This window comes from Balaenoptera ricei, chromosome 4 (assembly GCF_028023285.1).
Source record: "Balaenoptera ricei isolate mBalRic1 chromosome 4, mBalRic1.hap2, whole genome shotgun sequence".
Lineage (NCBI taxonomy): Eukaryota > Metazoa > Chordata > Mammalia > Artiodactyla > Balaenopteridae > Balaenoptera > Balaenoptera ricei.
This window is the reverse complement of record NC_082642.1, coordinates 3,164,590-3,179,816: the sequence shown is the minus strand read 5'-3', so window position 1 is coordinate 3,179,816 and position 15,227 is coordinate 3,164,590. Positions and strand designations below refer to the sequence as shown.

General features: G+C 38.1%; 1 protein-coding gene across 1 annotated transcript in view; it reads right to left on the bottom strand.

The window, feature by feature from the left end:
• Positions 1-15,227, bottom strand: part of PLCH1 (phospholipase C eta 1) — a 238,967-nt gene that overhangs the window by 37,377 nt on the left and 186,363 nt on the right. The window contains exon 11 of the mRNA XM_059920073.1: positions 15,092-15,199. Within this exon, the coding sequence (XP_059776056.1) occupies positions 15,092-15,199 (108 nt within the window). The remainder of the gene's footprint in view (positions 1-15,091; positions 15,200-15,227) is intronic.

The following is a 15,227-nucleotide window of genomic DNA, read 5'->3' as shown; positions in this document are numbered from 1 at the left end:
GAATTCTATCAAACATTTAGAGAAGAGCTAACACTCATCCTTCTCAAACTCTTCCAAAAAATTGCAGAGGAAGGAACACTCCCAAACTCATTCTATGAGGCCACCATCACCCTGATACCAAAACCGACAAAGATACTACAAAAAAAGAAAATTACAGACCAATATCACTCATGAATATAGATGCAAAAATCCTCAACAAAATACGAGCAAACAGAACCCAACAACATGTTAAAAGGATCATACACCATGATCAAGTGGGATTTATCCCAGGGATGCAAGGATTCTTCAATATATGCAAATCAATCAATGTGATACACCATATTAACAAACTGAAGAATAAAAACCATAAGATCATCTCAATAGATGCAGAAAAAGCTTTTGACAAAATCAACACCCATTTATGATAAAAACTCTCCAGAAAGTGGGCATAGAGGGAACCTACCTGAACACAGTAAAGGCCATATATGACAAACCCATAGCAAACATCATTCTCAATGGTGAAAAACTGAAAGCATTTCCTCTAAGATCAGGAAGAAGACAAGGATACCCACTCTCACCACTATTATTCAACATAGTTTTGGAAGTCCTAGCCACAGCAATCAGAGAAGCAAAAGAAATAAAAGGAATACAAATTGGAAAAGAAGAAGTAAAACTGTCACTTTTTGCAGATGCCATGATACTATACATAGAGAATTCTAAAGATGCCACCAGAAAACTACTAGAGCTAATCAATGAATTTGGTAAAGTGGCAGGATACAAAATTAATGCATAGAAATCTCTTGCATTCCTATACACTAATGATGAAAAATCTGAAAGAAAAATTAAGGAAACACTCCCATTTACCATTGCAACAAAAAGAATAAAATACCTAGGAATAAACCTACCTAGGGAGACAAAAGACCTGTATGCAGAAAACTATAAGACACTGATGAAAGAAATTAAAGATGATACAAATAGATGGAGAGATATACCATGTTCTTGGATTGGAAGAATCAATATTTTGAAAATGACTATACTACCCAAAGCAATCTACAGATTCAGTGCAATCCCTATCAAATTACCAATGGTATTTTTCACAGAACTAGAACAATAAAATCTTAACATTTGTATGGAGACACAAAAGACCCCGAATAGCCAAAGCGGTCTTGAGGGAAAAAAACGTAGCTGGAGGAATCAGACTCCCTGACTTCAGACTCTACTACAAAGCTACAGTAATCAAGACAATATGGTACTGGCACAAAAACAGAAACATAGATCAATGGAACAGGATAGAAAGACCAGAAATAAACCTACACACCTATTGTCAACTAATCTATGAGAAAGGAGGCAAAGATATTTAAGAGACTGTCTTTTCTCCACTGTATAAGTGGTGCTGGGAAAACTTGACAGCTACATGTAAAGGAATGAAATTAGAACACTCCTTAACACCATACACAAAAATAAACTCAAAATGGATTAGAGGCCTAAATGTAAGACCAGACACTATAAAACTCTTAAAGGAAGACATAGGAAGACTACTCTTTGACATAAATCACAGCAAGATCTTTTTTGATCCACCTCCTAGAGTAATGGAAATAAAAACAAAAATAAATGGGACCTAATGCAACTTAAAAGCTTTTGCAAAGCAAAGGAAACTACAAACAAGATGAAAGGACAACCCTCAGAATGGAAGAAAATATTTGCAAAGAAATCAACAGACAAAGCATTAATCTCCAAAATATATAAACAGCTCATGCAGCTCAATAGAAAAAAAAAAAACAACCCAATCCAAAAATGGGCAGAAGACCTAAATAGACATTTCTCCAAAGAAGACATACAGATGGCCAAGAAGCACATGAAAAGCTGCTCAACATCACTAATTATTAGAGAAATGCAAATCAAAACTACAGTGAGGTATCACCTCACACCAGTTAGAATGGGCATCATCAGAAAATCTACAAACAACAAATGCTGGAGAGGGTGTGGAGAAAAGGGAACCCTCTTGCACTGTTGGTGGGAATGTAAATTGATACAGCCACTATGGAGAACACTATGGAGGTTCCTTAAAAAACTAAAAATAAAATTACCATATGACCCAGCAATCCCACTACTGGGCATATACTTAGAGAAAACCATAATTCAGAAAGACACATGCACCCCAATGTTCATTGCAGCACTATTTACAATAGCCAGGTCATAGAAGCAACCTAAATGCCTACTGACAGACGACTGGATAAAGCAGATGTGGTACATATATATAATGAAATATTACTCAGCCATAGAAAGGAATGAAATTGGGTCATTTGTAGAGACGTGGATGGATCTAGAGACTGTCATACAGAGTGAAGTAAGTCAGAAAGAGAAAAACAAATATCGTGTATTAACATATATATGTGGAACCTAGAAAAATGGTACAGATGAACCGGTTTGCAGGGCAGAAATTGAGACACATATGTAGAGAACAAACGTAAGGACACCAAGGGGGGAAAATGGCGGGGGGGGTGTGTGTGTGTGATGAATTGGGAGATTGGGATTGACATATATACACTAATATGTATAAAATGGGTAACTAATAAGAACTTGCTATATAAAAAACAAAATAAAATTCAAAAATTCAAAAAAAAAAAAAAAAAAAGGAAAAGCCAGACGCATTGGTTCCCACTGCGAGCACTAAGACCAATGTGCTGGTGGGGGAGTTAATACAGGTGAGAGAGAGTTTGAGAGCATTTTGCATAAAACAAACATATATTGAGCTGTTATATGCAAGGTGAAAACATTGATAAGGTACAACCCCACTGTCATAGAACTCTCAGTGTCACAGAGGAGACAGACACATCAGTGCATAATTACACAACAGGTGCCTGTAGGGTGACAGATGGGCACACAGAGGAGGGGCAGCTCGCCCAGCCTTGGGAATGCAGGAGAGACTTCCAGGAGCAGAGGACACTTGAGCCGAGCCTCAAAAGAGGCGTGTATTAGGCTCCTGCGGCTGCTACAATAAGTTACCACAAACCTGGTAGCTTAAAATGAAGAGATATTTATTTTTTCACAGTTCTAGAGGCCAGAAGTATGAAGTCAAGCTGTTGTCAGTGCTACTTTCAGCCTCCCCAAGGCTCTCAGGGAAAAACCCTTCCTTGCTTCTTCCAGTTTATGGTGGCACCAAGCACTCCTTGGCTTGTGGCAACATAACTCTTGTCTCTGCCTGTCTTTGCATGGCCTTCTCCTGTTGTCCCCACTCCTAACATTAATAAAGGATGAGCTGCAAATTAAGGACAAAATAAGGACCCACAAAATAAGGACACTTGTCATTGGATTTTTAAGGGTCACCCGGTTAATTCAGAATGATCTCATCTCAAGATTCTTAACCTAATTACATCTACAAAGAGTCTTTTTCCAAATAAGGTCAAACTCATAGGTACCAGATGGTAGGACTTGGACATATCTCTCGCTGGCCACAAATCAACCTTCTACAATGGGTTGTATGAATAAGAGTTGATAATCTGGCAAAGAGTAGGGTAAAAGCATTCCAACATGAGCAAAACTTGAGCAAAGCAGTATCTATGAGAACTAGTAACCTATATGAACATGGAGAAAAGAGCACCGGGAAACACAGAGAAAGCAACTAAGACTTTATATGCTGTGCTAAGGCTTACAAAGTGCTGTCATGTAACAACACTTTGAACCACCCAAGACCCTTTAAGGCAGCATAAGACTAGCCAGATTTTACTCATAATGATGCAGAGGCAGAAAGATTCAACACCTTGTCCAAACACACATGCCTATGAAGTGGCTGAGTTGGGACGTAAGACTTCCAATTCAAAATTCTGTGTCTACTTCACCATACAGCGCTGCAGTCGTCCCTTTTCTACTGTTACAGAAAAAGATAAATTCCTGAGTCAAATTAATCATATTTTAAATAATCTTTATTCCTACAGGACATCTGGGAAATAAAGCATCACAATCCCTCTGTAGAAAAATATACAATAGTAGGTTTCACTTAAGGTCAGAAGTGAATCCAAGAGGGACTTCCCTGGCGGTCCAGTGGGTAAGACTCCAAGCTTCCAATGCTGGGGGCGAGGGTTTGATCCCTGGTCGGGGAGCTAAGATCCCACGTGCCATGCAGCCGAAAATAAATAAATAAATAAATTTCTTAAAAAAAGAAGTGAATCCGAGAAAGGAAGTCCAGGTCTCAAACTCCCAACACGTTTCATCAAGTGACCCAGAGCCTGGCAGGGAGCACGTGTGTTGAAAGATCCAAAAGAGAAAGCGTGTAAGAGCACCTAACATGCCTGGTGTCGCACAAATGCCCCAAATAAGTAAGCATCAGTTTCCTTGCCTGGCTCAGGGCCACGTGAGGAGTCAGAGACAGCGAGGAAATGAACCGTGGCAGTTATGCCCAAACACTTTCAGCAACAGCAAAACAAGGCTAAAGATACAAAGCCGGACCGACTGGTGCTGGTGAAATAATGAATGCTTAACACAAAGGCTATAATTATTCACTTCACAGCCTCTCAACACTGGGAGTTGCTGAAGGAACGATATTTCTGCCTGTTGATCTTTTTCTTCCCTGTGATTTACAGCACAAGAATAAATAAATGTGTGGCTGAGGTTTCATTAATATATTATCGTTCGGCCCCGGAACCCAATAGCACTACCGAAAGAAAGCTGAGACACACTTAACCTGGCAACAGTCAGCCGCCGTGCAGCTGCAGCAGGGACCAGAGCTGAAAGCCATATGCATCTTGCTCTTTTGTTCCCTGAGCGGTGGGAGAGGGAGGATATTGCAGCTGGAGTGGGGCGGGGAGGGGAGAGCAGCCCTTCAATATTGTCTGGAGTAGTTTCCACCTGAGCCGCAAGCAGGCTTCCTAATTCCCATTTCTGAGAAGCAAATATGATCTAGGAATATCAACCACAAATAAATAAGTCAAATACAAAACACATTCTTGTTTTGTCTCCAGCGTGAAATGAAAGGATCACTGGAAACAGAGAGGGCTGACCACTTCCAGGCTGGGAAGCAGCAGGAAAGGGGAGGGAGTGGGTTGGGAGTGGGCTGCCCCTTAATGAGGGGTTCTCTCGACCACCATGCAGAGGGGTGCTCTACCTGGGCTGCACACTGGAATCACCAGGGACATGTGGCAAAATTCCAGGCCCCACCCCAGACCAATTACATGGGATCTCTGGGCGAGGACCAGGGCATTGGGATTTTTGAAAGCTCCCCTGTCATTCCAATGTGCAGCCAAAGTTGGGGCCTTTGCTTTAAAAATGAAAAACAAAACACTGGAATATCTCACTGTCCCAAAATGTCTTTTTTCCCCCTCTGGGCTAGAGTTGCAGACAGGAAGGATAATATATTAGCTGCCCTTTGTGAGTGCCTTAGAGCTCTCCAAGCTGGCCACCTGAGTGTCTTGGGCTGAAGAGGAGCTGCTTCTCAGCCATCCGAGGCTGTGCATTTACTCCTGTCCTCTCCTGTCTCCTGCCTGCTCCTTTAGCTCCCTTAAAACACTTTCTTCTGCTCAAGGACCAGCTCAGGACTTACATTAGCAATAATCATGCTGCAGCTGCTATTCTTCTTACTGATCGTATCTAACATTTATTGAGTACAAATTATGTGCCAGGCATTGTTCTGAGTTCTTTACAGAGTATGAACTTAACTTAACCCTTATGATAATCATTTTCCTCTTTTTTCTTCAGTTAAATAATGATTTCATTCCTTTACTACATAATAAGTCAAATTTATACAACTATGGCAGAGGATGAGAATGGCTTATATTTCCAACCAGGAGAAGTCACTATTCCTTTTTGTAAAACTTAAGTATAGTTGATTTACAATATTATATTATATTATATTAGTTTCAGAATGGAAGAAAATATTTGCAAACGATGCAACCGACAAGGGATTAATCTCTAAAATATACAAACAGCTCATGCAGCTCAGTATCAAAAAAACAAACACCTCAATCAAAAAAGGGACAGAAGCACTGTGGAAAATGGTATGGAGGTTCCTCTGAAAACTAAAAATACAATTACCACATGATCCAGCAATCCCACTCCTGAGCATATATCCAGACAAAACTATAATTCAAAAAGATACATGGATCCTTATGTTCGTAGCAGCACTATTCACAATAGCCAAGACATGGAAACAACCTAAATGTCCATTGACAGATGAATGGATAAAGACGATGTGGTACATATATACAGTGAAATACTACTCAGCCATAAAAAAGAATGAAATAATGCCATTTGCAGCAACATGGATGCAACTAAAGATTATCATACTAAGTGAAGTAAGTCAGAAAGAGAAAGACAAATACCATATGATATCACTCATAAAATATGACACATAAGAAACTATCTATGAAACAGAAACAGAATCAGGAACACAAAGAACAGACTGGTGGTTGCCAAGGGGGAGGGGGGTGGAAGAGGGTTGGATTGGGAGTTTGGGATTAGCAGATGCAAACTGGAATATATAGAATAAACAAAAAGGTCTTACTGTAGAGCACAGGTAACTATATTCAAAATCCTCTGATAAACCATAATGGAAAATATGAAAAAGAGTGTATATATATATGTATAACTGAGTCACTTTGCTGTACAGCAGTAATTAACACAACACTGTAATTCAACTATAATTCAATAAAAAATATATTTTAAAAAAATGGGCAGAAGATCTAAACAGACATTTCTCCAAAGAAGACATACAGATGGCCAAAAAGCACGTTAAAAGATGTTCAACATCACTAATTATTAGAGAAATGCAAATCAAAACTACAATAAGGTATCACCTCACACCATTCAGAATGGCCATCATCAAAAAATGTACAGACAATAAATGCTGGAGAGGGTGTGGAGAAAAGGAAACCCTCCTACACTGTTGGTGGGAATGTAAATTGGTGTAGCCACTATGCAAAATAGTATGGAGGTTCCTTAAACAACTAAAAATAGAGCTACCATATGATCCAGCAATCCCACTCCTGGACATATATCCAGAGAAAACCATAATTTGAAAAGATACATGCACCTCAATGTTCATTGCAGCACTATTTACAATAGCCAAGACATGGAAGCAACCTAAATGTCCATCAACAGAGGAATGGATAAAGAAGGTGTGGTACATATATAATACAATAGAATATTACTCAGCCATAAAAAAGAACAAAATAATGCCATTTGCAGCAACATGGGTGGACCTAGAGATTATCATACTAAGTGAAGTCAGAGAAAGACAAATATCTTACATCACTTATGTGTGGAATCTAAAAAAATGACACAAATGAACTTATTGACAAAACAGAAATAGACTCACAGACATAGAAAATAAACTTATGGTTACCAAAGGGGAAAGGTAGGGGGGAGGGATAAATTAGGAGGTTGAGATTAACACATATGCACTACTATATATAAAATAGATAATCTACAAGGACCTACTGTATAGCATAGAGAACTCTATTTAATACTCTGTAATAGCCTATAAGGGAAAAGAATCTGAAAAAGAATAGATATATGTATATGTATAACTGAATCATATGGTAGCTCTATTTTTAGTTTTTTAAGGAACCTCCATACTGTTCTCCATAATGATTGTACCAATTTACATTCCCAGCAACAGCGTAGGAGGGTTCCCTTTTCTCCACACCCTCTCCAGCATTTATTGTTTGTATATTTTTTGATGATGGCCATTCTGACAGGTGTGAGGTGATACCTCATTGTAGTTTTGATTTGCTTTTCTCTAATAATTAGTGATGTTGAGCATCTTTTCATGTGCTTTTTGGTCATCTGTAGGTCTTCTTTGGAGAAGTGTCTATTTAGATCTTCTGCCCAATTTTTGATTGGGTTGTTTTTTTGATATTGAGCTGCATGAGCTCTTCGTATGTTTTGGAGATTAATCCCTTGTTGGTCAATTCATTTGCAAATATTTTCTCCCATTCTGTGGGTTTTTTCATTTTGTTTATGGTTTCCTTTGCTGTGCAGAAGCTTTTAAGTTTCATTAGGTCCCATTTGTTTATTTTTGCTTTTATTTTCATTACTCTAGGAGGTGGATCAAAAAATATCTTAAGGCAATTCATGTCAGAGAGTGTTCTGCCTATGTTTTCCTCTAAGAGTTTTATAGTATCCCAGCCTTACATTTAGATCTTTAATCCATTTTGAGTTTATTTTTGTGTATGGTGTTAGGGAGTGTTCTAATTTCATTCTTTTACATGTAGCTGTCCAGTTTTCCCAGTACCACTTATTGAAGAGACTTTCTTTCTTCCATTGTATATTCTGCCTCCTTTGTCATAGATTAGGTGACCATAGGTGCATAGGTTTATCTCTGGACTTTCTATCCTGTTCCACAGATCTATATTTCTGTTTCTGTTCCAATACCATACTGTTTTGATTACTGTAGCTTTGTAGTATAGTCTGAAGTCAGGGAGCCTGATTTCTCCAGCTCCGTTTTTCTTTCTCAAAATTGCTTTGGCTATTCAGGGTCTTTTGTGTTTCCATACAAATTGTAAAAATTTTTGTTCTAATTCCGTGAAATGAATCACTTTGCAGTACACCTGAAACTAACACAACATTGTGAATCAACTATACTCCAATATAAAATAAAAATTAAAAAATTAAAAATAAATTGCTTATTCTTATAATATAGAGTCTATTAATTTAGCTGCTCTCAGTAAGAATCAGAATTTAGAACCCTTATTCTTTCTGTTTGTCTCAAGATTTTTTCACATAGTAATAGCTTTTTTAAAGAGTAGAGATCCCCAGGAAGATAAGGAGATAAAATGGATGACTTCAAGATTTCCAAGATATTATGGCCAGTCACACAATGTACTTGTGCAAGGTCATGAGAGTCCCCTAGGTTTGTAGACCTGCTCCTTCTCCAGGTCAGAGGTCAATGTCAGCCAGGAGAGGACACTCCTACCACAGTTCAGAGCCAACTGGGACAACCCCTTCCCAGGAGTGTGAACGCAACTGATGAAGGTGGGAGGCAGGTCAGAGAGCCAGAAAAACATTTTGACGTATTATTTTGATGTCTATTTAGAAGATGAGGATAAAGAAACTGAGGCCTAGAGTGGCAGAGCCAGGCTTTGACCTAGGCTCCAAAGCCTGTGTGTTTGATGACTGCTACCTAGTATGTCATCTGACCTACTCTGGGTATTCCAGGCTACCCTCAGCTCTCTTTCCTCTGAATTCACATTCTCTTAAGTCAATTCCACATGACATAACAATATGTCAAGTTTGTTATTATTTGTTGCCAGTGTGATAAGTGTGTCTCTCCAGCTAGATGAACTCCCCAAAAGACATAAATTTGAGAGGTCATACAAAATATCATGCTTGAGAGCAAGGATGGCCCATATAATTTTCCTCCTCTAAATTAATCACTAGATTAATTACTTTATCTATCACAACCCCATTTTCCTAATCTGTAAAACATTAGAAATGATAGTTTCAACCCCATCCCCATGGCTATAGGAATAAAATGAAATTCTATAAGTATAAAGTCCTTAGCATAGTGCTGGTGCTAATAAGGGTTCAACAAGTGGTTCATATTTAAAAGCTGATTTTAGCTCAGGTATAAAAAAATAATAGTACAATGTCAGAAAAATAGCAAAAGGTAATGTTTCTTCAGAGCTGTTAAGCAAACATTTTTAAATGTTATTAGAGCAACCATTCTTCATATACATTAAGAAAAAAACAAAAAAATACTGTCTAAAATGAATGTAAGTCTGGGTTTGTGCATCTGTACATACATGTGGGTTTATATATGACAGTGTACATTCATGCTTTGAAGTCCCCCACTGCTCCAATGACAGAAGAACTAACAAAGAGAAAAGTCATAATCTTGGTCGAAATAAAATAAACAAGATCACTGCAGATCATAAATGTAGCTGAGCTCCACATTCACAGTGGGCAAAGGTGGCCAAGAATTTATATCTTATAGTACAATAGAAACTAAAAGTGCTCCACATGCTGTGGGAGATTAGAGCTGGTCTCTTAACATGAAACCAAGGTGGTGAAGAAAGCTGGAATGGGATCCTCGCTTATAATAGGAAACATTAAAAAAAAAAAAAAAAAAACCCAAAAAAGCTACTGTGAGGAAGATTCAAAATTTAATATCAAAAGAGGGAAGAATAAGAAGACAACCAAAGTGCTGGTTTGCTTGGTGACTGAATGGGTAATATCTTCAACATCTCTAGTGTCAGAGAATTCTCAATCAATGTAAGGTCTGGTTAGGAACTAGGGGCACAGGTGGGCTGTGTGTATATGTGTGGGCACCATGGGGGTGGGGGGTGCTTAGTGTTCAAGTAGAAGCAATCCCAAAACCACTAGATAAGAAGGTTAAATACAGAAAGAAGGAGAATGGAAGGGGAAAAAAAATTCCACTCAAAACTGAATATTCAACCCAAAATTCTAAAACCCATGTGGAAAAACTAATGCTAAGAGGGAGGGCTAAAAACATCAACACATGGAAAGGAGACTTACTCTTTCACTTTGAAATAAATATGTTTAGATGCTCAAAGATATAAAGAAATAGCTCCATAAAAAGAACAAGAAACTAAGAAGCCAAACAGTAAAATAAGAACAGGTGTCTATGAAAAAAAAAAACAATAAAAATTTTGTAAATCAAGTACATAGTCATTGAAATTAAAAGAATAGCTGGGATAAACTCTAGACCAGACGTAGTCAAAGAGATAATTAATGAATTGGAAAATAATACTGTAAATATATAGTACCCAGAATCAGCAGAGACATAAAGAAAACATTAAAGAATTAAGAGATATAGAAAATAAACTAAGATTCTAACCTAAATCTAATAGTATTTCCAGAAAAAGAAGACTGATGAAATGGCATAAAAACATATTTGAAGAAAAAAACTGTTGAGAATTTTCTAGAATGAAAGAAAACATGAGTTCTCCAGTAGTAAGTGAATACTGAGTGCTAAGAAAAATAAACCTACTCCTAGTCATTTAATAGTGAAGTCACAGAACAGCTAGAATAGAAAGGAAAGACATATTACCAACAAGAAATAGTTGTAGAAAACAAACTTATGGTTACCAAGGGGGAAAGAGGGAGGGATAAATTGGGAGACTGGGATCGACATAGACACACTACTGTATATAAAACAGATAACTAGTATGAACCTACTGTATAGCACAGAGAACTCTACTCAATACTCTGTAATGACCTATATGGGAAAAGAATCTAAAAAAGAGTGGATATATGTATATGTATAGCTGATTCACCTTGCTATACAGCAGAAACTGACACAACACTGTAAATCAACTACACTCCAATAAAAATTAATTTCAAAAAACAACAGGGATAGTTGAGTTCTCGGCAATAATTCTCAGAAGATAATAACTTTGAAATATAAGGGAAATATATACATACACATATCGATAATAAATACAGTACATTAGACCTTAAATGTTCATTACCTTAACTCTCTGGCAGGGCAGGGAGGAAGAAATTGTATCATATACTAGAAAACAACTGGAATCTTCAGCTCACCTTCCACTCCTCACCCCTTGTCACCAGGATGCAACAGCATGCCCGGCACGTGGGTGTTTACCGAGGAACAGGACCTCACAACATCATGAGGTAACTCATCCTTTCCATGAGTGCTGACAAGTCTTAAAACAACAAGATTCATAATCGTCCTTAAAATGGCTCAAATCATAAAATGAATAACTTAGGAAAGAAGGTCAATCTAAGGTAGTAGGGAGGGAGGAAACTATTAAAGTGTTTAGTGTGAGACATGCAGAGTGAATAATGGTTTTAGGGTACTAACATAACACAAAAAGTGGTTACATGTTACTCTACTAGGGCTTGTTTAAACTTGTTGGAAGGCTTGGTGTTCACGGGATGAGCTTCATGTAGGAGACAGACAGCTTGATGTTTGTACCTAAGAAGCTGGCTGAACCCAGATTCAGAGTGCAAGGAAAAAGATACTGAATAGCTCGGCAGAAGAGGCAAATAATCAGTGAGGTTGAACTATGGGGGTGGAAAGTCTGTAAGGCACACTGACATTAGAGGACCCCTTAAAGATGAATAACGGTGAGCTGGCCCCACTGAATCAAATCTGTTAGATTACTGTGCTGTGGCTGAAACGAAGCTGTCCCCGGAGTCTTTGAGCTGTGTGATTCTTGGGTCATTGAACACACCGGCTTTACCTATGGCTTATTACAGTATGAGCCAGATTTTCTCTACGGCTGAAGCCTCAAATTAATGAGGTAGAAGCTTAAAGGATTCAATTAATTCAAAAGAAAGCATTTCTTAAAAGAGCAAAAGCTTTCGGTGTGGTTTGAATCCCTTAGCTAGACGGTAGACTAGGAGGAGTAAGAAGGCCAGCGTGAGGGTCCTGCCTCCCTCTCTGTTCTAACGTCCGGGTAAAGCTGGGCGAGCCACAGATCCTGCTTCTGACCTCTGCATCTGCTGTTCCCTCCGCCTGGAACAACCTCCCCCAGATATGAGCATGGCTAACCTCGCCTCTTTCCGGTCTTTGCTCACATGTTACCTTCTCTGTGAGACCTTTCCTGGCCATCCCATCTAAAACGTCAACAGACCCTTTACACACACACTTTCTACATGTCTTCCCTCCCTTTTTCCCTTTAGCACTTACCACTGCCTAATACACTACACATGTTACTTATTGTCTATCCTCCCTTCTCCCACCAATGTAGAGACTCCACGAAGGCAGAGATTTTTCTCTGTTTTGTTCATTGATATATGCCCCAACACCTACAGCATGTTGGTGCATCTCCAACAGGAGTTCCTCCATAAAAATCTTTTGAATGTGCCAACGAATCTTGCATAAGCCCCATGACAGCTAGCATTCCAGTGTTCATGAATGCTAAGCTGAAAATCTTTATTTATTGCAATAATTCAGATATAACTTATAAATCTAACCACATTCTGTTAACTTAAAACTGAGGTTAAGAACTTCCTCTAAGGTAATTATTGGTTTCATACAAACTATGCACAGTACATCCGCCTTTGCAGAAATATGATGAGACACTCGATTTAGATCAGACAATTTACATTCAACACTCAGATAAGGCATTTGAGCCCTCTGCTGACAACAGAACTAGAAATTGACCGATTATGGGATAACACTTTGGCTTTCTAAATACAGCACTGCCTTTTCTCAGAAGAGCTCAAAAATAGACCAAAAAAAGATTTGAAAAAGATGAGTAAAAACCTTATATATTTCCACTAGAATGTTGATTTCTTTATATATTTTCTCTCTTAAAGTCTAACAGAGAGACACTTGTAAAACGTTACAGGTAAGGTGCTCTCCACTTTCACTTAGGCCCAAATCAAAGAATCCAAATGAAAGATCATGGCTAGCTTTATGGAATCACATTCTAAACTCTCGACCTATATGTGTTCCTAGACATCAACCAAGAGACTTTGAAGATTGAGAGGAACCCAGTTGGATATTTTCACAGGTGAATTTATTGGTTTGTTTCCATAAAACTATAGCTAATTCTCTTTTATAATTATAGATATTTAACTTAGAAAGTTAGAAGGCTCACTGACATCAGAAAAAATTTTATATTACTGGGTGGATTTAGAAACTAGAATAACTTGGGTTTTACTCAGAGCAATAAATGACTATTGTGATAGTATCAATAGCTAAATTTCCACCACTCATTTTCACTAAAAACTACATTCCTTAAACACATAACTTAGTCAAGACTCTCTGCTCCTTGCTTCTAAAGGATAGACTACTCTGAGGCTGGCAACCAAGAGTTTTGGGAAACAAGAGGCAAAGATATTGAAATTCAGAGACAAAAATCTGGCTTATAAAATAAAGCTTAAAGAAAGAACGAAATTACCTATAATCGCAAGTAATTAATTACAAAAATAGCAATTAGCTGGAAGAGCAAAAAAGAAACTAAAATATTAACTGTATTTTCACTTATGTAAATCTCTTGAGATTAATTTTCTGTAACCATAGCCCTATTAGTGGTATTTAATTGAGCTAATAAAAACTATTAAAAGGCAATAGATTAATACAGATGGTAATTTTTCCTTTTCACTTCAAGGCTGAGTCTTCTCCACTTCATCCCTTCTAAAATGCATTAAAGCCAAGAAAGAACTATCTACTGAGACTTCAGCTGTCATTAAGCTCTTGCCCTCTTTGAAAATAATACCAGCTCTCTTTAATACCTATAGGAAGTCATCACAGTTACTATTATTTCAAAGAGAGTAGACTTTTTTAATGATGTAGTAATTGAATTCAGGGCAATAATGTAAATTAGCAGATTTTATACAATATTTCTCTTTTTTTAGAGGGTAGAACAATGGTCCAGACATCTAGAGGAATACTACTTTTCTGTAGAAATGAAATTGTAAACCTTACAACAAATTAACATGAGCAGGTGCTACTCTCAGATTGTCATATGTTCCTGGAAATCACGTGAGTTGTAGAAGGTGGGGGAAGTCAAGAAGCCCTAGTCCCCCATAGTGATGGGGGGTGGGGGAGGTCTTTAAGCCTTACAGTTCTCCCAGGTTTGCATTTCCATTGGATTACCTGGCTAAACAGTGCTTTTCTACAAAGGCAACTCCTTGATCTAGGACAGAGGTCTGAAGCACCATGCAGTTGGCAAACTATTCTATGCCATTTTATCTGAAATGTGGCAAATTTAAGATTTAGCCAAGAGACCCATGTCTGGAAGAGCTTGGAAATCTTCTGGTCCAAGGTACATTCTCTTAGGGAGGGGATGAGCATTCTAGAGAAGCGTACACACTTGCAGCTGGGTTCTGCGAGCCAGCTTTGACAGGCAGCCTGGTGGGGCTTAAAGCCCATTTATGTAATCAGACAGTGAAATTTCCAACCGCAATTTGAGTTTTGACCAAGCTGTAATAGGAGGGAATTTGTCCCTGGAGAGAGGGTCAGATGGGTTAATCACTAACATTCCTTCCAACTCTAGGACACAAGTATCCTTGACTCACTCACTCAATAAACATTTGGGAGTCTTTGTGTCAGCACACAAAGTAATTTTCAATAAATATCCTTTTTACACTACAGCCACCATATCTGTGAAGATTCCAACACAGCAGCAATTTTTACTGTAGCACATAGAGGGTAAAAATTATGGCCAAGCCTGTAACTTACATAATGGAGCTTGAACTTGCACTCATCTTCAATTTCATCTGCACTGTCTTCATCGGAAACTTCCCCTTCCTCTGCATCATCTCCAAGGTGATAAGGTAACTTCTTGCCCTGAAATGAAACAAAACACTCAATTTAA